We start from the raw sequence: 24128 nt of genomic DNA, 5'->3' as shown, positions 1-24128 counted from the left end.
CCTTGTACTTACCAGGGTGTCCAATGCCTGGATTTAGTCTCTGGTATCCTCTTGCATTTCTTCTTCGGTCCACTGTAGTCCTGTCACTGCAGGGACTAGAGAGTTAGCTGACAGCTCTCTATGGCTGAATTCCTCCTGAGTGAGGGGCAGAAGTCCTTCCTGCAGCCACTTAATGCTCATTCGAGCATGAAATAGTTGTGGGATAGAGAGGATATGAAGAAGATGTTTCCATCAGTAGAACAGATTAGAAGCTGAGGGCACAGGCTCCGACTGAAGGGATGTTCCGTTAAAGAGATAAGGGGAAATGTCTTCAGCCAGAGGGTGATGAATCTGCAGAACTCATTGCCGCAGAAGGCTGTGGAGGCCAAGTAACTGAGTGTCTTTAAGACAGAGATAGATATTAATAAGGGGATCAGGGGTTACTGGGAGAAGGCAGGAGAATGGGGATGAGAAACATGTCAGCCATTATCGAATGGTGGAGCAGACACGATGGGCCGAATGGCCTAATTCTGCTCTTATATCTTATGGTCTTAAGGGACACTCAGAGTTAGTATGGAACATGTCCCTGCCAACTCTTCTGGTGGCAGGAAGTGAGACCTCGCCATCTGAAGAATTCAGGCCTACAATCTTTATCCTGGTTGCATGCATCTGTGTCCTGCAAATTTATTTCCAGTCCTTGGGAACTCCAGGGCAATCCAGCTGAGTTGGCAACCCTATTGTAGCAGTTCCTTTAGGGAATGCGTATTTGGCTGCCAAGTGTCTAAAGAGACTAACAGCAGTGTCCACAGCCTGAGTGGCAATCAAATTTTGCAAAGTTGGTATCAAATCGGCATTAGGTTCCTTATTTGCATATGCAGAGAGACTAATTTCTGTTTCTGGCACACACCCTGGACGAATAACAATGCGACGTGCTATACACTTCCAGCACAGAATGAGCTGGCAATTGCCCTATTGAACCAAAGCCACTGCTCAAAGCCACTGTTCTGTATCTACATCACAGCTTGATCTAATTTCTAGGCCCATCTCTCCATCATGTTACGTCGCCAGCTCACAGAGTGATGAGAGCTTGCTCGCAAGCTGGGCTGAAAATTCATTATGCTCTCAAAAATCAGCTAATTTAGGGGATCTCGAAATCATGAAACAGCCGCACTTCTGCAAAGTTCATGTCACCCAGTACATTTGAAACTGGAAATAAGGGGAGGCCCTGAAGATAAGTCCACCCTGGTGGCCTCCTCACAACCTGTATCTTCCCATTTCCCCCTTTCATCCTCTCCTTCTCTCCTACCAGATAAACTGGCAATGTTTATTGCACAGCTATCAACTCTTCACTGTTTGCCAGTACGCAAATTTACAGTCCCTTCTCACTTGGAAGGATGTGTTTTGAGCAACCGTGAAATATTCAGAAGCACTGACCATGGATTATTAGGCCATGTCAGTTTATTTCTGAATATCTGCCTGGGGAGCCTGGAGAGCATGCTGTAGCATTAGTACCTATTAAACGAGCAGCCATAATTAACACGCATTGTGTTGCAGGTTGTGATAGGTCTACCAGAGAATGCCATAGTGAGGCAGTACTGTTTTAAAATATTTATTTATGTATTTTTTAATCCATAAGGAATTGTATTTCTTGATGAAATGGATAAGATTGGAGCAGTTCCAGGAATACACCAGCTTCGTGACGTAGGAGGAGAAGGTGTGCAGCAAGTGAGTGGTATGGCTGGATTTGTGTGACTGAACCGGGTAGAAAATTTCCTGTCTTGGCAGACCTAACTTAAATTAAAGGGTTCTGTTCGACCCAATTTTAGCTCCTGCGAATTAGGGGCCTCCAACCTTGGAAACAGATCCTAGGTGACTGCTGAGCTAGGTTGGTTAGAAGGCTGCCTCAGTTCTCAGGGACTTTGTGCCAGTTGTTTTCAAAGTTGTTAGGCCTTCTAGTCCTCATTCCTTACTCATCCATGCCCTTTCATAGCCCCCTGATACATTCAGGATCACTCATCCTCACCCCCACCCCCACCCCATGTCCCCTCATAGCCTCCATGCCACTTCTATAGCTACTCGCCCAGTATCCATCATGGCAGGTCTCAGGAGCCTGTGGAGATGAAAAAGATAAATTTATGATAATCTAATACAGATCTCATTCTTACACATTTGACAAAATACTCCCAATCATGAAGCTCATTCAAACCTTTAAATCTCCTCAAGTGGTTAATTCCTTATAAAGACAAACAATCCCCAGACAAAAGGTAGATAATCTTGTAGCAGCTTCTTTAAACTGTCAATCAAACTGTGAACATGACGCTCACTACTGAGATAATTGTAGCTTTTGAAGTCCATGCAAGTATTCATAATGACATAATATCCTTTGGGAAAAGTCAACAAACACCTCTAGTGAAACTTCACGGCCAGGTGGCGATGCTTTCTTTCTAACCTACAAAAGGTGGTCTGTCAATCAAGGCAATCCAGCAGAGGGTGCTGTTTTTAAACTCTCGCTGACAGCTTCAGCCTGTTTTTCTCATGGATAAAGAACGGGTGATTAAAAAACTTTAGATCAGGACACTTAAGCAGGCCTTACTCCCATTCCACATTTATTTCTAGTCCATCAATTTGAGAATCCTACACTTCGGATGAGGTCCTCATACCGGCCTAAACGGGGTCTGCTTGATCTCAGCACTGTGTTTAAATGGCTCTGTTAAGTTTGGGTTTCCCCCTACATGACTCATGCCCCGTCCCCTTCCCCTCCTTCAAAAATGGAACCTCTCAGAAATGGGAGCAGGATTGCACATCAATGTCTCATCCGCCATTTTTTAAGGTCAGTGGAGATTTCTTTATTCTGCAAAAATACAGCCCATAATATCGAACAAAACAAAAGTTATTTTTTACTAGACGGTGTGGATCTGATTGAAAAATAAAGCTCAGACCATTGGAAATATGAAGTTAGTTAAAACACTTCAAATCAAATAGCAACGTTTGAGAAATATTTTTTTCAGAGTATTTGCCCAAATATGTTTTTGTACAGTAGAGTAGTAGGAGTAACTACAACCTAAAGATTTTGGAGGCATGCAAACAGGAAACAATAACTTTTGTAATAATTATGATTATGCAATATATTTACAACTTAAATTGCACATTTTGTATTGCTTGCACATTTTAGGGAAGATTTTCCTGAGTTTCTTCCCCAGGTGCATTGAATCACATGTCTATAAAATAACCCATGAAATTTTACTCTGTTCATTTCAATACAGGCAAATCTGGCAGGTTTCTGTACTGGTATACACATCAACCAGCTGAGTTTGCGTTATTCCATTTGGTCAAGTATTCCTAGGCACAAATCCAGGAAAAGATTAAGCGATGGAGACATTGGGTTTTTAATTCGCTGGTAGATTTCTGTAATACAAGTAATAGCCCATAAAAACCTAAGTAGATTATTATCTGGAACTGACAGGTGGGCACTGGTCAGTGGATAATGTTGGTTACTAAAGGTATGAGTAACAAAGTCTGCATGAAGAATGATAAAATTGTCCAGGTGCAGAGACACTGGGACCACTCCTCCTTGGATGTTGCACATAGATAGAGTCATAGATGTTCACAGCATGGAAGCAGGCCCTTCGGCCCAGCATGCCCATGCCGCCCAATTTCTATCACTAAGTTAGTCCCACTTGCCCACATTTGGCCCATATCTCTCTATACCCACCCTGCCCATGTAACTGTCTAACTGCTTTTTAAAGGACAAAATTGTACCCGCCTCTACCACTGCCTCTGGCAGCCCGTTCATGATGCTCACCACCCTCTGTGTGAAGAAATTTCCCCTCTGGTCTCTTTTGTATCTCTCCCCTCTCACCTTAAACCTATGCCCTCTAGTTCTAGACTCCTCTACCTTTGGGAAAAGATATCGACTATCTACCCTATCTATGCTTCTCATTATTTTATAGACCTCTAAAAGATCACCCCCTAAGCCTCTTACGCGCCAGGGAAAAAAGTCCCAGCCTATCCAGCCTCTCCTTATAACTCAGACCATCAAGTGCTGGTAGCATCCTTGTAAATCTCTTCTGCATGCTTTCTAGTTTAACATTATCCTTCCTATAACAGGGTGACCAGAACTGAACACAGTATTCCATGTGTGGTCTCACCAATGTCTTGTACAATTTCAACAAGACATTAAAATTCTGTATTCAATAGGCTGACCAATAAAACCTAGCATGCTGAATGCCTTCTTCACCACCCTGCCCACGTGCGACTCCACCTTCAAGGAGCTATGAACCTGTACTCCTAGATTTCTTTGTTCTGTAACTCTCCCCAACTCCCTACCATTAACTGAGTAGGTCGTGCTCTGATTTGATCTATCAAAATGCACCACCTCACATTTATCCAAATTAAACTCTATCTGCCATTCATCGGCCCACTGGCCTAATTGGTCAAGTTCCTGTTGCAATCTTATATAACCTTCTTCACTATCCACTATGCCACCAATCTTGGTGTCATCTGCAAACTTGCTAATCATACCTCCTACATTCTCATCCAAATCATTTAAATATATAACGAATAACAGTGGACCCAGCACCTGAAGCACACCACTGGTCACAGGCCTCCAGTTTGAAAACCTCTGCTCACAGTCCTCCACAACCACCCTTTGGCTTCGGCCGACAAGCCAATTTTGTGTCCAATTGGCTACCTCGCCCTGGATTCCGTGAGATTTAACCTTTTGCAACAACCTACCATGCGGTACCTTGTCAAAGGCCTTGCTAAAGTCCATGTAGACAACTTCGACCGCACTACATTCATCGACTGTCTTGGTTACCCCTTCAAAAAACTCAATCAAATTCATGAGACATGACTTTCCCCTCACAAAGCCATGCTGACATATCCTAATTAGCTTTTGCCTGTCTAAATGCCTGTAGATCCTGTCCCTCAGAATACCTTCTAACAACTTACCCACTACAGAAGTAAGGCTCACCAGTCTGTAGTTCCCAGGCTTATCTCTACAGCCCTCATTAAGCAAGAGCACAACATTTGCTACCCTCCAATCTTCAGGCACCTCTCCTGTGGCTGTTTATGATTCAAATATCTCAGCGAGGGGGCCGACAATTTCCTCTCTAGCCTCTCACAACATCCTGGGATACATTTCATCAGGTCCCAGGGATTTATCTCTCTTGATTCGCTTTAATACCTCCAGTACCTCCCTTCTCTGTAATATGTACACTCCTCAAAACATCACTTTTTATTTCCCTAACATTCGTGCCTTTCTCAACAGTAAATATTGACGAGAAATATTCATTTAACACCTCTCCTAACCCTTGTGGATTCGCACATAGATTACCTTGTTTATCCTTAAGAGGCCTGACCCTCTCCCTAGTCACTCTTTTTCCCTTTTATGTGTCTGTAAAAGCTCTTTGGATTTTCCTTTGCCTTATCTTCCTTTCCTTGCCTGGACCACTGGGAGCTCTTCCGGGGCAGGTGTGACCTATATAAGAAGGACGGGTTGCATCTAAACTGGAGAGGCATAAATATCCTGGCCGCGAGGTTTGCTAGTGTCACATAGGAGGGTTTAAACTAGTATGGCAGGGGGGTGATAACGGGAGCAATAGGTCAGAAGGTGAGAGCATTGAGGGAGAACTAGGGAATAGGGACAGTGTGGCTCTGAGGCAGAGCAGACAGGGTGAAGTTGCTGAACACAGCGGGTCTGGTGGCCTGAAGCGCATATGTTTTAATGCAAGAAGTATTTCGGGTAAGGCAGATAAACTTAGAGCTTGGATTAGTACTTGGAACTATGATATTGTTGCCATTACAGAGACCTGGTTGAGGGAAGGGCAGGATTGGCAGCTAAACATTCCAGGATTTAGATGTTTCAGGCGGGATAGAGGGGGATGTAAAAGGGGTGGCGGAGTTGCGCTCCTGGTTAGGGAGAATATCATAGCTGTACTGCGGGAGGATACCTCAGAAGGCAGCGAGGTTATATGGGTAGAGTTCAGGAATAAGAAGGGTGCAGTCACATTATTGGGGGTTTACTACAGGCCTCCCAACAGCCAGCAGGAGATAGAGGTGCAGATAGGTAGACAGATTTTGGAAAAGATTAAAAACAACAGGGTTGTTGTGATGGGAGACTTCAACTTCCCCAATATTGACTGGGACTCACTTAGTGCCAGGGGCTTACACGGGGCAGAGTTTGTAAGGAGCATCCAGGAGGGCTTCTAAAAACGATATGTAGACAGTCCAACTAGGGAAGGGGCTGTACTGGACCTGGTATTGGGGAATGAGCCCGGCCAGGTGGTAGAAGTTTCAGTAGGGGAGCATTTCGGGAACAGTGACCACAATTCAGTAAGTTTTAAAGTGCTGGTGGACAAGCATAAGAGTGGTCCTAGGGTGAATGTGCTAAATTGGGGAAGGCTAATTACAACAATATTAGGCGGGAACTGAAGAACCTAGATTGGGGGCGGATGTTTGAGGGTAAATCAACATCTGACATGTGGGAGGCTTTCAAGTGTCAGTTGAAAGGAATTCAGGACCAGCATGTTCCTGTGAGTAAGAAGGATAAATACGGCAATTTTCGGGAACCTTGGATAACGAGATATTGTAGGCCTTGTCAAAAAGAAAAAGGTATTTGTCAGGGGTAAAACGCTGGGAACAGACGAAGCCTGTGTGGAATATAAGGAAAGTAGGAAGGAACTTAAGCAAGGAGTCAGGAGGGCTAGAAGGGGTCACGAAAAGTCATTGGGTTAAGGAAAATCCCAAGGCTTTTTACACGTACATAAAAAGCAAGAGGGTAGCCAGGGAAAGGGTTGACCCACTGAAGGATAGGCAAGGAAATCTATGTGTGGAGCCAGAGGAAATGGGAGAGGTACTAAATGAATACTTTGCATCAGTATTCACCAAAGAGAAGGAATTGGTAGCTGTTGAGTCTGGAGAAGGGTGTGTAGATAGCCTGGGTCACATTGAGATCCAAAAAGATGAGGTGTTGGGCGTCTTGAAAAATATTAAGGTAGATAAGTCCCCAGGGCCTGATGGGATCTACCCCAGAATACTGAAGGAGGCTAGAGCGGAAATTGCTGAGGCCTTGACAGAAATCATTGGATCCTCACTGTCTTCAGGGGATGACCCGGAGGACTGGAGAATAGCCAATGTTGTTCATCGGTTTAAGAAGGGTAGCAAGGAAAATCCAGGGAACTACAGGCCGGTGAGCCTTACGTCAGTGGCAGGGAAATTACTGGAGAGAATTCTTCGAGACAGGATCTGCTCCCATTTGGAAGCAAATGGACGTATTAGTGAGAGGCAGCATTATTTTGTGAAGGGGAGGTCGTGTCTCACTAACTTGATAGAGTTTTTCGAGGTCACAAAGATGATTGATGTAGGTAGGGCAGTGGATGTTGTCTATATGGACTTCAGTAAGGCCTTTGACAAGGTCCCTCATGGTAGACTAGTACAAAAGGTGAAGTCACACGGGATCAGGGGTGAGCTGGCAAGGTGGATACAGAACTGGCTAGGTCATAGAAGGCAGAGAGTAGCAATGGAAGGATGCTTTTCTAATTGGAGGGCTGTGACCAGTGGTGTTCCACAGGGATCAGTGCTGGGACCTTTGCTGTTTGTAGTATATATAAATGATTTGGAGGAAAATGTAACTGGTCTGATTAGTAAGTTTGCAGACGACACAAAGGTTGGTGGAATTGCAGATAGCAATGAGGACTGTCAGAGGATACAGCAGGATTTAGATTGTTTGGAGACTTGGGCGGAGAGATGGCAGATGGAGTTTAATCCGGACAAATGTGAGGTAATGCATTTTGGAAGGTCTAATGCAGGTAGGGAATATACAGTGAATGGTAGAACCCTCAAGAGTATTGAAAGTCAGAGAGATCTAGGTGTACAGGTCCACAGGTCACTGAAAGGGGCAACACAGGTGGAGAAGGTAGTCAAGAAGGCATGCGGCATGTTTGCCTTCATTGGCCGGGGCATTGAGTATAAGAATTAGCAAGTCATGTTGCAGCTGCATAGAACCTTAGTTAGGCCACACTTGGAGTATAGTGTTCAATTCTGGTCGCCACACTACCAGAAGAATATGGAGGCTTTAGAGAGGGTGCAGAAGAGATTTACCAGAATGTTGCCTGGTATGGAGGGCATTAGCTACGAGGAGCGGTTGAATAAACTCGGTTTGTTCTCACTGGAACGACGGAGGTTGAGGGGCGACCTGATAGAGGTCTACAAAATTATGAGGGGCATAGACAGAGTGGATAGTCAGAGGCTTTTCCCCAGAGTAGAGGGGTCAATTACTAGGGGGCATAGGTTTAAGGTGCGAGGGGCAAGGTTTAGAGTAGATGTACGAGGCAAGTTTTTTACACAGAGGGTAGTGGGTGCCTGGAACTCGCTACCGGAGGAGGTGGTGGAAGCAGGGACGATAGTGACATTTAAGGGGCATCTTGACAAATACATGAATAGGATGGGAATAGAGGGATAGGGAACCAGGAAGTGTAGAAGATTGTAGTTTAATCGGGCAGCATGGTCGGCACGTGCTTGGAGGGCCGAAGGGCCTGTTCCTGTGCTGTACTTTTCTTTGTTCTTTGTTCTTATCTGCCATGTTTGTAGTAAAGTGGTCTAACCTGGTGCTGTGGTACACAGTCAGCTTCAGTTAAGTAAATTGTCACCATAAACAATCCATAGATATGCTGTGACTGCCCTAGTGTTAAGGGGCAACTTATCTGACAGCAGCAGTACATGAAGGAGTTCTGATTCTTTTTAAAGGTGTTTTGCTCCTGAAGAGAGAGAAAAGGTGGCTGCAGCAAATGCAAACACTAGAGTGGCTCCTTGCGAGTGCTGCAAGAAGAGGTCCTACAAAGGAATGATGTGAAGGGCCACCCAACAGTGAGGGCAACACCAGATCAATCTGATGGAAGCTACATAGAATTCTATCATTTTTATAGAACAGAAATAGGCCATTTGGTCCAACCGCTTGTACCCATGTTTATGCTCCATATAAGCCTGATCTCAAGCTACTTGATCTAACCTTATCAGTTATCCTTCTATTCTTTTCTTTCTCATTAACTTACCTAGATTCCCCATAAATGCACCAATGTTACTCACCTCAACTACTCTTTGTGGAAGCAAGTTTCAAATTCTAATCCACATCTTTAAAATAAATTTCTTCCCAACTGGATTAATTAGTGATCATCTCAGATTTACGACCCCTATTTTTGGACTACCCACAAGTGGTCATATCTTCTCAATGTCAACCTATCAAGCACCTTCACAATTTCAAAAAGCTCTCTTAAGACATACCTCTGTTTTTTTCTTTTCTGGAGAGAACCAAGTGGTTCAGCCTTTCATGATGGTTATAACCGTCTCAGTTCTGGTATCATTCTTGCAAATCTTTTTTGCACCTTCTCCAGTGCCTCATATTCTTTTTATCATATGGAGACCAGAATGGTACAAAAGAGCAGAGTCATTGCTGCATCATCTGTGCACCAAACCTGGGAGTAGGTGAGGAAGAAATCTTCAGATCTAACGGAAGTATCCAAGGTAAGGACTGCTCAGATTGTATATCATTTGGCCTTCCAAGGTATCTTAACTCTTACGTTTAAGTGTAGGGCTGAGATATATCACTGGTGTTTGCAGAAAGAGATCTTAAATTGCAATTTTAAGGTACAATTGCAGTACTTTCTTTCAGGGTTTGTTGAAAATCATGGAGGGAACAATAGTAAATGTCCCAGAACGGAGCTCAAAGAGATATCGTATGGATGCCACTCCGGTGGACACCACCAACATTCTCTTTGTAGGTTCAGGAGCTTTTAATGGGCTGGACAGAGTAATCAGCAGGAGAAGGAATGAAAAGGTCTGTTCTAATTCTCTAAATACTAAATGTTCATTCCAACATGTGTGGGAATTTGTTAGAATGTTCTCAGTGGTGGTTCTTCCAGAGTAATTCTCATAGACTTTGACGTCTGAATCAGATTATTTCACGGGTTTAAATTCCAAAGTAGAATTTTTCGCAGCTCAGCAATCTTGAACCAGATTTGATTTTTATCATATCAAAATGATGTTAGAAGTCTGAGACCTTAAAATCTACAGCCATTCTGGAGTCTGCATGTTCTCCCCACGTCGGCGTGGGTTTCCTCCGGGTGTTCCGTTTCCTTGCGCAGTTCAAAGAGCTGCAGGTAGGGGATTATCCATCCTAATATTGCCCCTTGTTATCTAAAGGTTAGATGGGGTTACGGGGATAGGGCAGGGGCGTGAGCCTCGGTAGGGTGCTCTTTCAGAGGGTCGGTGCAGACTTGATGGGCCGAGGGGCCTCTTTCTGCACTGCAGGGATTCTATGACCATTTGAAATTTGGCATTCTTGGGTTTTCTCTGATGAATGAAAGATGAATTCTATAAATTCAGGGGGAATTTTCTTGATTGGTTATAAATTGGGCCAGGCTCCTGCAATGTCCCCAAGAGGAGATAGGATGTTAGCACTTAAATCAAGGTGGGAACTCCAGAAAATGGAATACTCACATCCTGAGTCTTGTTTGAGATCCAGCATATGTTTGCTGCAAATATATTTGGTGAGAATGCTATCAAATTGCTGATGGGGGGGGGGAATAATTATCTGGCGCCCTTGCTTACTTTTCTCTCATACAAGGATTCTTCAACATTTTCTTTCTATTCTTTTCCATGTGGCACATGAGGTAACTATTTCTTCCATTGCCTTTACAGTCAGCAGAAGGTGCTCTTGGTTTTTTCAGTCAGGACGCCCCCATTTTTGTTTTATGTTTCACCAGGTTATTAGCTGTAGAAGATTATAGATTCCAGAGAGCGCCAAACTCTGCCTGCATCAGACACAAGTATCCCACTGAATGTTAGCGCAGTATTCAAAGATTGGAACCCTTGTTTCCTTTTGCAATGGTTTCTTAAACTTGCCTCCCATAAAACTGATCCCACCACAGGTCTTTCACGCTTCGAACTTGTGTCTCTCTTGACTGGCACTGTAAGTCAAAGACCTCCAGATTTCGCTGCTTGACTGAGCTGACATGACGTTATGTTTTTGCAATCTACCTTTAACCTATCCAAAGCTTTTATCTTGTCATCCAACTTACTGCTACCTTCCTGCTGCTTTCCCAACACTGTGTCACAAAGTGGCTATTGGTCATTCAGGCGCACAATGTTCTTTGCTGTACATTGGATCTGTCTCCTGACTTGACCATGCTAAACACTGTTCCAATTCCCAACTCATCCAATTTCTCGGCTTTGATGCAGAAACTGGGATTAAGTTCCTTTAAGGATTGCTACACTTCGATTTAACATTCCTGCCTTATTAAGGACTTCAAAGAATTAGAACTAGTATTGAATGACAACAGCAAATTTTGGCATTATGATCTTTAAGGTGGGGGAAGGTTGACAGCTTTGTTTTCACAGCATTGAGTAGGAAACTGTCATTTAATTGATTCGAGTTTGAGTATTTTTTTTATTGACAAAGGTATTGCATCAGGCACTTCAATCAACTGATCTATTTCTACAACACCCCCCCATGCTACTCTTGCATTCCTGGGGCGCGATTTTCCCATGCCGTGCCGTATGGGAGAATCGGCGTTCGCGCCATTTGTTCCTGTGACGCTGGTCCGACACCAGCAGGCGATTCTCCGAGGAGTGGAGAATCGGTGCCATTTGCGCCAGCGCGTTTGGCACGGCGACGGTCGTGGGCCGCTGTTCGCGGCCGGGCCGCCGATTCTCTGGCCTTGATGGGCCGAGCGGTCGCGTGGAAGCGGCAGAGTCCCGCCGGCGCCGTTCGCACCTGCTTACAGCCAGCGGGAACTCTGCGCGTAGGATCGGGGGACGGCCTGTGGGGCGGGGGAAAAGCGCTCCTTCACCGGGGGGGGGGGGGCTCCGATGGGGTCTGGCCCGCGATCGAGGCCCACCGATCGGCGAGCCGGCCTCTCCAGCCCCAGCCCTATTTTATTACGCGGCCGGCCCCTGAACCCCCATGCCATGTTGCATCGCGGACAGCGCACTGAGGAAGTCCCCCGCCCAGTCGCAGGTCGGCGCGGCCCAACTGCGCATTTGCGGGTTGGTGCGGCGCCCATTTGGCGCCAGGAAGGGAGGTTGGAGCGGCGTGAACCGCTCCAGCACCGTGCTGGCCCTCGGTAGTGCCCGGGCCCGTTTTGTGCCGTCGTGAAACGCGACGGCGTTCACAACGGCGCGAACACTCTGTCTCCATTTCAGAGAATCGCGCCCCTGGTCTCCAAACAATGCTACTTGATGTCAAAGCCACCTTCCAATGCAGAAACTTTATCAGAACCCCTACTCGCCACTGCCAGACAGTCAAGACACTGGGCTGAGTTATATGAAGCACTTGATTCCCCATTCAGGAACCCTCATAGGGGAAACACTGGCTGCCCAAAGCAATTTAATGACCAATTGATTGATAAGAATAATCTTTATTGTCACAAGTAGGCTTACATTAACACTGCAATGAAGTCACTGTGAAAAGCCCCAAGTCGTCACATTCCGGTGCCTGTTCGGGTACACGGAGGGAGAATTCAGAATATCCAATTCACCTAATAGCGCTTCTTTCAGGACTTGTGGGAGGAAACCGGAGCACCTGGAGGAAACCCATGCAGACACGGGGAGAACGTGCAGACTCCGCAAAGACAGTGACCTAAGCTGGGAATCGAACATGGGACCCTGGTGCTGTGAAGCAACAGTGCTAACCACTGTGCTACCATGCCATCCAATAATAGGCTGGAGGTGGGATTACCACCCCCCAGAAATGGGGAATCCCAACCTCTGACCAAGTGACTCCTACCTCCCATTATTCCCAGAACAAACTGCCAGGAGTCGTGACAGACGCATCCAGCCTTGGATTGGGATTTGGTTATCTGTTTGGAGGTCCTATGAGTGAAAAGCTGTCAGGTTTTGGCAAGGGCAATTTGCGGCCGGGGGGGGGTGGGGGGTGTAGGAGAATGTGGCAATTTTCCAGGGGGAGGAAGGTGGAGGGAACAGGGGTATTAGAGAAGGGGGAAGGATGGGGTTAGCGGCAGTGGGGGCCCATTGGAGTCCACCACCGCTGTTTGGAATGGGTTGAACAAAGTAACAGTAATACAGACTTCCTCTGCTTGCTGGGTAATCTAAAAAAGGCTCACAGCTTGAACATGTTGTTGAGCTCGTGATGTGGCTCATTTACACTAGGGCTGACATATATTCATACGCAGGGATCCATTCTCTGCAAACAAAAGAAATATGTTTAAGCCTTGTGCCTTCTTTTAATTACTGAAAGCATGGGGAGCATATAGTTCCTTGTTGCTTTCTCCATGGTAATGCCTCAGCCTATCAGAGTGGACTTGCCAATGAATCAGTGTCCCCTTTTCTCCTGTACTGTAAATTATTGGGCGGCACGGTAGCACTAGCACTGCTACCTCACAGCACCAGGGTCAGGCGTTCGATTCCGGCCTTGGGTGATTGAATGTGTGGAGTTTGTGTGGTCTCCACATGTCTGTGTGGATTTCCTCCGGGTGCTCCTGATTCCTCCCACAGTCCAAAGATGTGCAGGTTAGGAGATTGGTCATGCTAAAATTGCCCCTTAGTGTCTAAAGGTTAGGTGGGGTTATGGGGATAGGGCGGGGCATGCACTTCATTAGGGTGCTCTTTCAGAGGGTCGTGCAAACTCGATGAGCTGAATGGCCTCTTTCTGCACTGCAGGGATTCTATGATGAGTTGAAATTTGGCTTTCTTGGGTTTGACCTGATGCATGCAAGATGAAAAGCTTTGACAACCTGTGCCTCTCTTCAACAAAATTAATGTTGATACATTGCTCACTTTTAAAACTGAACTGTTTAAATTCGTGCAATTAAAGCTCTGAGAAGCAAATGTAAAGTAAAATAACCTATGTTTCCTCACTCAGTACTTAGGATTTGGTGCAACGTCTAGCCTGGGCACTGGTCGTCGAGCTATATCAGCAGCTGGCCTGGCTAATTCCTCTGGAGAGAATACACATGAAGAAGCCCAAGAGAAAGACAAGTTGCTTTGTAGTGTGGAGCCTAGGGACCTGATAGAATATGGAATGATTCCAGAATTTGTGGGAAGATTTCCTGTAGTTCTCGCACTACATAGTTTAGATGAGGACATGTTAGTTCGCATTTTGACAGAACCGCAAAATTCAATAATAACTCAGTACAAGATGCTGTTTGATATGGATAAGGTAGGCAGAAGAAACAGAAGCCTGGGCCTATATAGCTGCACAGGACTATAAAATTAAATGGCCTAATTCTGTCTCCATAGGTAGCAGTAAAAAAACACAGAATTGACCACTATGACACAAACTATTGTCTTACAAGTTGCAAGTCTGCCATGGTAAAAAAATGTGTTGGTATTTTTTTAAAGCAGAAATACGTGTTAGCAGTTATGGGACGTACAATTGCAGAGAATATTTTTACATTTCTATGGGCGTTTCTGGATGGGCTATCATTCATGATCCATCTGTAATTGCTCTCGAGCAGGTTATAGCGCAGAAGGAGGGTAATCAGCCTGTTATATATGCGCTGGCATCTGAAGGAGCAGTTAACCAAGTACCACTTACCTGCCTTTTGCCTGTAGCCCTGCAATTCTTTCCTTTTCAGATAATGATCCAATTCCAATTTGAAAGCCTCAGTTGACCCGGCTTGCACTACATCCTCAGGCAGTGCATCCCAGATCCTATCGACTCAATATCTGTCCTCATGTTATTCCTCATGTCGCCATTGCTTCTTCTTCAGTTACCTTAAATCTGTATGCTCTGGGGCGGGATTCTCCGACCCGGCGGGGGCGGCGTGAATCCCGCCTGCTGCCGTATTCTCCGGCGGCGGTTTTCGGGCGGGGGCGGGGTTTACGCCCCGCCGATCGGGAGCCATTGGCAGCGGCCCCCCCGGCAACTCTCCGGGCCCCGATGGGCAGAGCGGCCGTCGTTTCCTGGCCAGTCCCGCCGGCGTGAAATGGACATGGTCCATCACGGCGGGACCTGGCTTGTAGGCCGGCTAGCTGAGTACTCGGGAGGGGCATGGGGGGATCCGGCCCCGGGGGAGGGGGGGGCCCTCCATGGTGGCCTGGCCCGTGATCGGGGCCCAGCGATCTGCAGGCGGGCCTGTGCCGTGGAGGCACATTTCTGGGCTTATTTCTACAGACTTTTTTGAACAGGGGTGTAATATTTGCAATTCTCCATTCCTGTGGTACCTCCCGAGTCGTAGGAAGCTTGGAAAATTATGGTCAGAACTCTGTAATTTCCATTCCCACTTCCTTCAGTATACTTGGATGCATATCATCTGATCTGGTGCCTTATCCATTTCAGGTACAGACAGCCTGATACTTCCTTCTGATCAATTTTAAACCCTTTAGCTTTGTGAATGAATTAACTCCCCTTCCTCCATGACCTGGGTAGCACAGAAATATAAAAACATGGAAAATAAAAGCAGGAGGAGGCCATTCGGCCTTTCGAACCTGCTTCACCATTCATTATGATCATGGCTGATCATGCAACTCAATAGCCTAATCCCACTTTCCCCCATATCCTCTGATTTCCTTTGCTCTCGGTGCTAAATCTAACTGCTTCTTGAAAACATACAATGTTTTGGCCTCAACAACTTCCTGTGACAACTAATTCCACAGGTTCACCACTCTCTGGGTGAAGACATTTCTCCTCATCTCTGACCTAAATGGTCTCCCCCATATCGTCCGACTGTGACCCCTACATCTGGACACCCACCATAGGGAACATCCTTTCTGCATCTACTCAGTCTAGTCCTGATAGAATTTTAAACGTTTCTATGAGATCCCCCCCCAATCTTCTTTTCCTTGGTAAAGCAAAATACTCATTTAATAGATCACCGTGTCTCCTGCTTCCATGTGTAATCCCATTTGATCCTTAATCAGCTCCACTTCTCCTTTTACCACTCTTTAACTATTTTTATGCCTTTTTATAAAAGTATTTATAGAATATTTATCTCAGCTTAGTGTTCTCTTTTCATGCTCTCTTTGTGCTCTCTTCTGGCTATTCTGTATTTGGCCTGGTTCTCAGCTATATTATCTGCCTGACATCTCACTTAAACGCACTTTTTCTTCTTTAACTATCACTATCTCCTTCATCATTCATGGAGCTCAAGAGTTTTTTGTTCTACCTTTCCACTTTGTAGGAATCTACCTCGAACTCTCTTCTTTAAAAGCCGCCTATCATTATTACCGGGGGTGGCACGGTCGCACAGAGGTTAGCACTGTTGCTTCACAGCACCAGGGACCCAGGTTCGATTCCCGTCTTGGGTCCACTCCCTGTTTCTGCGTGTGTTTCCTCCAGGTGCTCCTGTTTCCTCCCACAAGTCCCGAAAGACGTGCTTGTTAGGTGAATTGGACATTCTAAATTCTCCCTCAGTGTACCCGAACAGGCGCAGAGCATGGCCACTAGGGGATTTTTACAGTAACTTAATTGCAGTGTTAATGTAAGCCTACTTATGACACTAATAAAGATTATTCAGTCACAGTTTTGATTGCTTATCCTTTGATTATAATTTACATGGCCAGATCCATTCTTATCCCATTCATGTTGGCTTTTCTCTTGTTAATTATTCCTATTCTGCATTGCCCCGTGTCCTTTTCCACAGCCAACTCCTAAACCTGATGATAGAATAATCATTATTCCCTAAATGTTCCCCGACTAACACTTGATCCATTTGGCCCACTTCATTCCCAAGAACCAGGTCTAGCAATGCCTTGTTTCTTGTTTGACCTGGAAACAAATTGCTGCAGAAAATTCTCCCGTCAGAAATCTTCCTCTCTCTGCCCTTTGCACTACTAATATCCCAGCCAATATTTGGACAAATAGAATCTTCCATTAGAACTACTCTATAATTCTTGTCCTCCTCTATAAGGGCAGCACGGTAGCATTGTGGATAGCACAATTGCTTCACAGCTCCAGGGTCCCAGGTTCGATTCCGGCTTGGGGCACTGCCTGTGCGGAGTCTGCACATCCTCCCCGTGTCTGCGTGTGTTTCCTCCGGGTGCTCCGGTTTCCTCCCACAATCCAAAGACTGTGCGGGTTAGGTGGATTGGCCATGATAAATTGCCCGTAGTGTCCAAAATTGCCCTTAGTGTTGGGTGGGGTTACTGGGTTAAGGGGATAGGGTGGAGGTGTGGTCCTTTGGTAGGGTGCTCTTTCCAAGAGCCAGTGCAGACTCGATGGGCCGAATGGCCTCCTTCTGCACTGTAAATTCTATGAAATAATTCTTGCCCTCCACTATAATTTCCTACCAACTTTGTTCCTTTACACCTTTTGCACTTGTTTGTCGTATACAGACTACAGTGAGCAATATATTTGCACCTTTCTTATTCCTTCACCCAAGCCAAATAGATTCTGTCCTTGACATCGCTGGGATATCCTCTCTCTTCAGCACTGCAATGTCCTCCTTAAATCAATATTGCCACACCTCTTCCATTCCTATCTTTCCTGAACACTTCATATCCAGGAATATTTAATATATCAAGTCCTGCTTTCCTTTGAGGGTGGCCTCTGCTATTGCCACAACAACATATCTTCAGGTGGGTCTCTGTATTTGCAACTTATTGATCTTATTTCTCATTCCATGTGTTCACATACATGCACAGTAATCTTTAATTTAGACTTTATTACTTTCCCTTTTCTGCTAAACCAACCCAACTATTTCCTAATCGAGTACAACCAGTCTTTCCCAACACTCTTTGTACCTTTCCCTCTTTGTATTACCTTCTGGATCCCACACTCCTGCCAAGTTGATTTAAACCCTCACCAACAGCACTAGCAAATTGCCCCACAAGAAAATCGGTCCCAGCTCTTATAACTTGGTTAAAATCTTCTGTGCTACTGAGTTTCCCATCAGTATATCACTGTGCAAAAGCACCAATCTGACATCAGGCACTTTCCCACAGAAAGGGAAATAAAACAAGAGTCACCTTTCCAGGTGCTCTTGCATTGCTACAAACGTCTGATTCAGGGCAATGTTGACGAAGGGCTGGACATAGGTAGCTGTCTCTATTGGCCATAATTTCTGCAGAGTTGGAGGAAATGAGGAACATTTTTCATCCTCTATTGAAGAATCAGTATTGCCACTGCAGTTCCACACTCCTATCCTCTGCCTCTTTGTACCAGTAGGGAGAAGAATGACCAGTGGTTAAGTTAAGGATTATTCTGGTATAAGTTTATATTGATATTCCTGGAGGTCCAAAACTGATCTATTTTTCCTATTGTTGATATTGGCCTCCCCGTATTATTATTATTGATAAACAAAATAGTGATCACTTAACTACTTGTTTATTTGTTGAAATTAAGGCTGCTATGCAGCATTTCAAAATTGAACTTGCAAACTTTCGATGCTTAAAATAAAATTAAAATAACTAACTAAATTCCATTTATCTATGGCAATCAAACATAAACAATAATGATGGTTGTCAAACAGTGTAAGGACACAATCAAAATATCAGCTACACTGTTTCGTGTCAGATGAATAATTCAGTATTAGTATGTAAACGTGGTTTAAAAAATATACGTATGCAGACACTCAAACTCAATATTCATACCAATTGGTGAATTAGCGTTCTTGGTGTCGCTTTTGAGCAAGTTATTTCTCCAATGGGTTAATTGAATGGGCTTTTAAATTTTAAAAAGAACATTTGAGCATGTCTATCTTTTACCTCCCTAATACTCTGACATTGGGACCCCCAGCACCCCCTCCCCATGCCAGTAAAGCACCTGATTGAAAAGGGTAGCCACTGCTCTTCATTGGCTGCCAGGCCCTGATGTGCAATCCTGGTAATCCTGGTCTGTGAAGAGCCAGTAAACTATTCAAGTTGACTAATCTGCATTATCCTGTGATTGCAGCCAAATTCAGGCATAGATGGTCACACTGCCTGTGCAATTCCTGTGGTTGGGCACTCAAGTTGTCCGATTTGACCCCAATGAAGCAACACTCATTCCATTCATTTCTTTGAGGGAGATGTTCCATATTTTGTAACAACACATACTAATCAAATAATAACACAAATATATTAAATTCTTGATAACAATAGAAAGCTGGGACTGAGTTTGTTGAGGGAAAAAGAGGCTGTGGTTATTAAACTCATTTTAAATAGTTTAACTACGATGACATTAAATTATAAAAGTAGAACATAAGTTGTTAAACTCCAGGCAGTACATAGAACATAGAACAGTACAGCACAGTACAGGCCCTTCAGCCCACGATGTTGTGCCTACCATTTATCCTAATCTAAGATCAACCTAACCTACACCCCTTCAATTTACTGCTGTCCATGTGCCTGTCTAAGAGTCGCTTAAATGTAGTCGCTTAAATGTCCCGAATGACTCTGACTCCACCACCTCTGCTGGCAGTGATCTGTACATCTGTACATACATCTGCACATACACCAGGGACTGCAGCACAGATGTAACAGTCACAGCACCACTAGAGGGCAGCATCAGAGACAGGTATAAAGGATTGGGCCCAAGGTAGGATCCGCCTCTTTAAGAAGCACAGAGCTAGGGAGCAGCAGCACACAGAGACAGCTCAGCATAGGCAGTTTACCTTAGTTTCACTGGTCATACCTCTTGACTGTTTTACATCTACTTGAGCTCTGGAAGCAGAACGAACCCTTTGAGTAAAGAGCTTGTGTTAACTGTAAGTCTTCAGTCTTCATTCAGACTTAGAGAATAACATATGGTACCAGGTGTGATTTCAGCAAGCTAGCTAGACAACAGCAAGAGAAGAGGACTTAAACCAGACATTCGACCACGGAAGGCCTCGCAGCATTCGGACCCTTCAGATACCAATCGGCACGATGGACCCAATCCAACCTCCATGCCTGCTCCAGACCACTGGTGATATGCATTCCAATTGGAAACTTTTTATACAACAGTTCAAAATATATCACGAAGCTAAGAATCTAACCTCAGCATCTGATGCCAGGAAGATAGCCTTGCTCTTATCCCTTGCTGGGCTGCAGGCACTAGAAATATATAATTCCTTTACCTACCTGGCAGGGGAGGACAAGGGCAAGCTGGAAATAATCATCAAAACATTTGAAACCCATTGTCAATCTGAAGTCAATGAGATATTTGAAAGATTCAAGTTCACCAGGCGTTTACAAAAACCGGGAGAATCTTTCAGCAGTTTTGTAACTGATTTTAAATTACTAGCTCAATCCTGCAACTTTGAAAACCTCCGTGACTCCCTCATCAGGGACCAGATAGTCAATGGTACATCTGATGAGGGACTTAGAAAATCCTTACTTAAATGAAAAGACCTAATCCTAGAAACAGCCATGCAAAGATGCTCTACGTATGAAAAAAGTAAAGAGGAATATGAGGAGTTTACTTACCGGGACCAAGGCCTTCACCACGAGGTCGAGCCCGTCAAAATGGTGGCCCAGGCATCCAGAAGGCGCTCCTCTAGCGGCAAACCCGCGCGCGCGAACCTGGATGCAGGCCACACGCATGCGCAGTTCTCCCAAAGATTTGACACGGAAGAAAGGCCTACTGCGCATGCACGATGTGGAGGGACAGCGTCATGATGTGTCCCCGCTGTGGACAAGCCCACTTAAAAGGGCAATGTCCAGCTTCTGGAAAACAATGTTTAAAGTGTGGCAAATACAATCACTTTGCGTCACAGTGCAGAGCTGCACTGCTAATGAAGACAACTAGACAGAAACACATGAACTTCAATGTAAAAAGCAAAGATTCAGCGGACCACAAAAAACCCAATGATGAGTATTCCCCGGACGAGGACAACCTCGCTTGTGACAACTTGCTTGTTGTGGATACGAACGAGACAATCGAGGAACATGATCCAACAATCGCCACGCCTCACCCGGTCAACAGCATTGATTCCAGCAGTGAGTGGACTGCAACTGTGCAAGTCAATGACTTTCCATTAGTCTTCAAGCTTGACACTGGGGCCTCAGCTAATCTCCTCACGAGCAAAGATCTCCATTCGATTCCAGGAGATCATGAAATAATACCCGCTGCATGTTGGCTGAAGGACTACAACGGCAATCAGATTGCCTCAAAGGGATCGTGCCATCTCCGGGTGGACAGCAAGACGATACGCAAGCAGCTATGCTGCGACATTATAGACAACAACAAATCATCACTGTTAGGCGCTCAGGCCTGCAAAGACCTGCGGCTGGTGCAATGCATTTCCATGCACATCCAGGATCCATCAAGCCTGGAAGCACAGCATGCTACAAGAATACCCCGACGTATTCAAAGACATGGACACCTTACCCTGCCAATACAAAATCATGCTGAAGACAGACGCCAAACCCGTCATTCAGCCGCCCAGGAAGGTTCCAACTCCACTGCGGGAGAAGTTGAAAGCGGAACTCAACAGTCTGCAGTCACAAGACGTCATATCGCAAGTCACACAGCCGACTGGGTTAGCTCCATTGTCTGTGTTAGGAAACCTTCTGGAGATCTTCGCATATGCATAGACCCGAAGGACCTGAACCAGAACATTCGCCGGGAACACTACCCCATCCCCAAGCATGAAGAGATCACGTCTGAGATGGCGAATGCTCGTATCTTTACCAAGCTCGATGCCTCGCAGGGGTTTTGGCAGTTACATCTCGATGATTCGAGCAGATTACTGTGTTGAACAAATACTGTTCAACACGCCATTTGGATGTTTCTGCTTCAGTCGCATGCCCTTTGGCATTATCTCTGTGTCAGAGATTTTCCACAGGATAATGGAGCAAATGACCTAGGGGACCGAGGGTGTCAGAGTCTATGTGGATGACATCATTGTATGGTCCACCACTGAAGAACACCTCTGTTGTCTGAAGAAGGTGTTTCAGAAGATTCATAAATATGGTTTGAAACTGAACCAGGCAAAATGCACATTTGTGAAGGAGTCTGTAACCTTTTTGGGTGACACGATATCATCTCAGGGTGTCAGCCCCGATGAGGCGAAAATCGCTGCAATTGGGACCATGAAGACGCCACATGACAAGAATGCGGTGCTATGATTTCTGGGCTTCGTCAACTTCCTCGGCAGGTTCATCCCAAACCTGTCCGCACAGACGGCAGCTTTACGCAATCTCCTACGAAAGACCACTGCGTTTGAGTGGGCACAACGTCACAAAAATGAATGGGTGGATCTCAAATAGCAACTAACGAGGGCACCGACCCTTGCTCTCTTTGACGCAACCAGACCCACCAAGATCTCCACTGATGCCAGCCAGGACGGGATTGGCGCCATTCTCCTCCAACAGGACGACCAGTCTGACTGGGTCCCTGTGGAATACGCGTCCAGGGCCATGACCCCAACTGAGTGCAGATATGCACAGATCGAAAAAGAATGTCTCGGACTCCTCACTGGGATTCTGAAGTTCCATGACTATGTGTACGGCCTGCCCCCGTTCATGGTGCAAACCGACCACAGACCGTTGGTCCATATCATAGACAAGGATCTAAATGACATGACACCTCGTCTGCAGCGCATCATGATGAAGCTGCGAAGGTATGATTTCGCCCTGATATACACCCCGGGACGAGACCTGGCCATTGCCGACGCACTGTCCCGATCCATTGGCACTGACAACGCACCGTCAGCCCCTATCAGAGAATTCGAGGCCCAAACACAGTTATGCATGGAGAATTTGCCTGCTTCGGATGAGAAGCTTTGCCTAATCCGACAGGAGACGCAGAAAGATGCAACCTTACGGAGAGTGCTGCACCTACTCCAGCACGGTTGGACGAGGGGACAATGTCCACAATTTCAGAATGTCAAGTCAGAACTGATTGAAGTTGACAGCCTGCTCCTACGCAATGCGCAGATTGTGAGTCCGGCCACACTCCGCGCCGAGATGCTACGTAAGATTCATGAAGGCCACCTAGGCATTGAGAAATGCAAAAGGCAAGCACGACAGGCTGTGTACTGGCCTGGCATGAATCAAGACATAACGGACATGGTCATGACATGTGACACCTGTCAAAGACATCAACCCGCACAGCGTAAAGAACCACTGCAGCAACACAAACTCACAATGGCGCCGTGGACAAAAGTGGGCATTGACCTATTTCATGCCACAGGGCGTGATTACGTCTTGATCATGGACTATTACTCAAACTATCCGGAGGTAATGAAACTCCATGATTTCACGTCGTCATCTGTCATCAAGGCGTGCCAGGAGACATTCGCGTGACTTGGAATCCCGCGTGTGGTGATGTCAGAGAATGGTCCCTGTTTCGCGAGCTGGGAGTGGAAAGAGTTCTCAGACCGCTACAGCTTTCGGCATGTAACGTCCAGTCCGTGCTACCCACAGTCAAATGGGAAAGTGGAAAAGGATATCCACATCGTTAAACGACTTATTAGCAAGGCAATAGATTCATGCTCGGACATCAACCTAGCACTGTTATCCTACCGAGCAACCCCATTTAGCACAGGAATGTCGCCAGCACAGATGCTCTTTGGCAGGAACATCCGGGCAACCCTACCGGCGATTCAATTCCGAGACCCCGATAACGCTCTGGTACTCCACAAAATGCGGGTACTACGGTCCAAACAAAAATAATACTACGATCAACATGTGATCCCACTCAAGCCACTGAACATGGGCGACATCGTCAGGATCAGGGACCCAGAAGGCGGATGGTCTGAGCCAGCCACGGTGATCAGGCAGGAGGCACCGTGGTCCTACATTGTCACGTCGTCGGCAGGAGAACCCTTTCGCCGCAACCGCCGGGATCTGTTAATGCTTCGGCCTACGACGCCGGTGTTTCCCACACTGGACTTGACCAAGTCCATTAGTCCACAGGACGTTCCTAGCCAGACAGTACTCTTGATGACATCCCCACCTCCACCGTTACGACGCTCCAGCAGAAGCTGTAAGGTACCCTACCGGCTGGTTTGTAACAACACTTCAATACACCCACAAGACGAATATGAACATTTCTAACGATGGACTCATAATACTGTTAATTGTTTCTGTATTACTTTATCATTTTCGCAGTGTGCAAATTTGCTTATTCTCACCACTTGTTCTGTACAGTTTTCTTACGGTCAGTTTAGGAAACATATCAACTCAAAAGGGGAGGGATGTAGTGATCTGTACATCTGTACATACATCAGCACATACACCAGGGACTGCAGCACAGATGTAACAGTCACAGCACCACTAGAGGACAGCAT

At 45.7% G+C, this 24128-nt stretch overlaps 1 protein-coding gene across 3 annotated transcripts in view; it reads left to right on the top strand.

The window, feature by feature from the left end:
- LOC140430004 (ATP-dependent clpX-like chaperone, mitochondrial) overlaps window positions 1-24128 on the top strand; it is a 123755-nt gene that overhangs the window by 77104 nt on the left and 22523 nt on the right. For 2 of the 3 annotated variants that reach the window (XM_072517575.1, XM_072517574.1), the window contains 3 exons: window positions 1616-1704; window positions 9647-9811; window positions 13856-14152. In XM_072517575.1, the coding sequence (XP_072373676.1) occupies window positions 1616-1704; window positions 9647-9811; window positions 13856-14152 (551 nt within the window). The remainder of the gene's footprint in view (window positions 1-1615; window positions 1705-9646; window positions 9812-13855; window positions 14153-24128) is intronic. The other variant, XM_072517576.1, reaches the window with a different exon arrangement.

The sequence above is a fragment of the Scyliorhinus torazame genome, chromosome 9 (genome assembly GCF_047496885.1).
Source record: "Scyliorhinus torazame isolate Kashiwa2021f chromosome 9, sScyTor2.1, whole genome shotgun sequence".
Classification (NCBI taxonomy): Eukaryota; Metazoa; Chordata; class Chondrichthyes; order Carcharhiniformes; family Scyliorhinidae; genus Scyliorhinus; species Scyliorhinus torazame.
The sequence above is the reverse complement of the archived record's forward strand: the minus strand, read 5'-3'. Positions and strand labels throughout refer to the sequence as shown.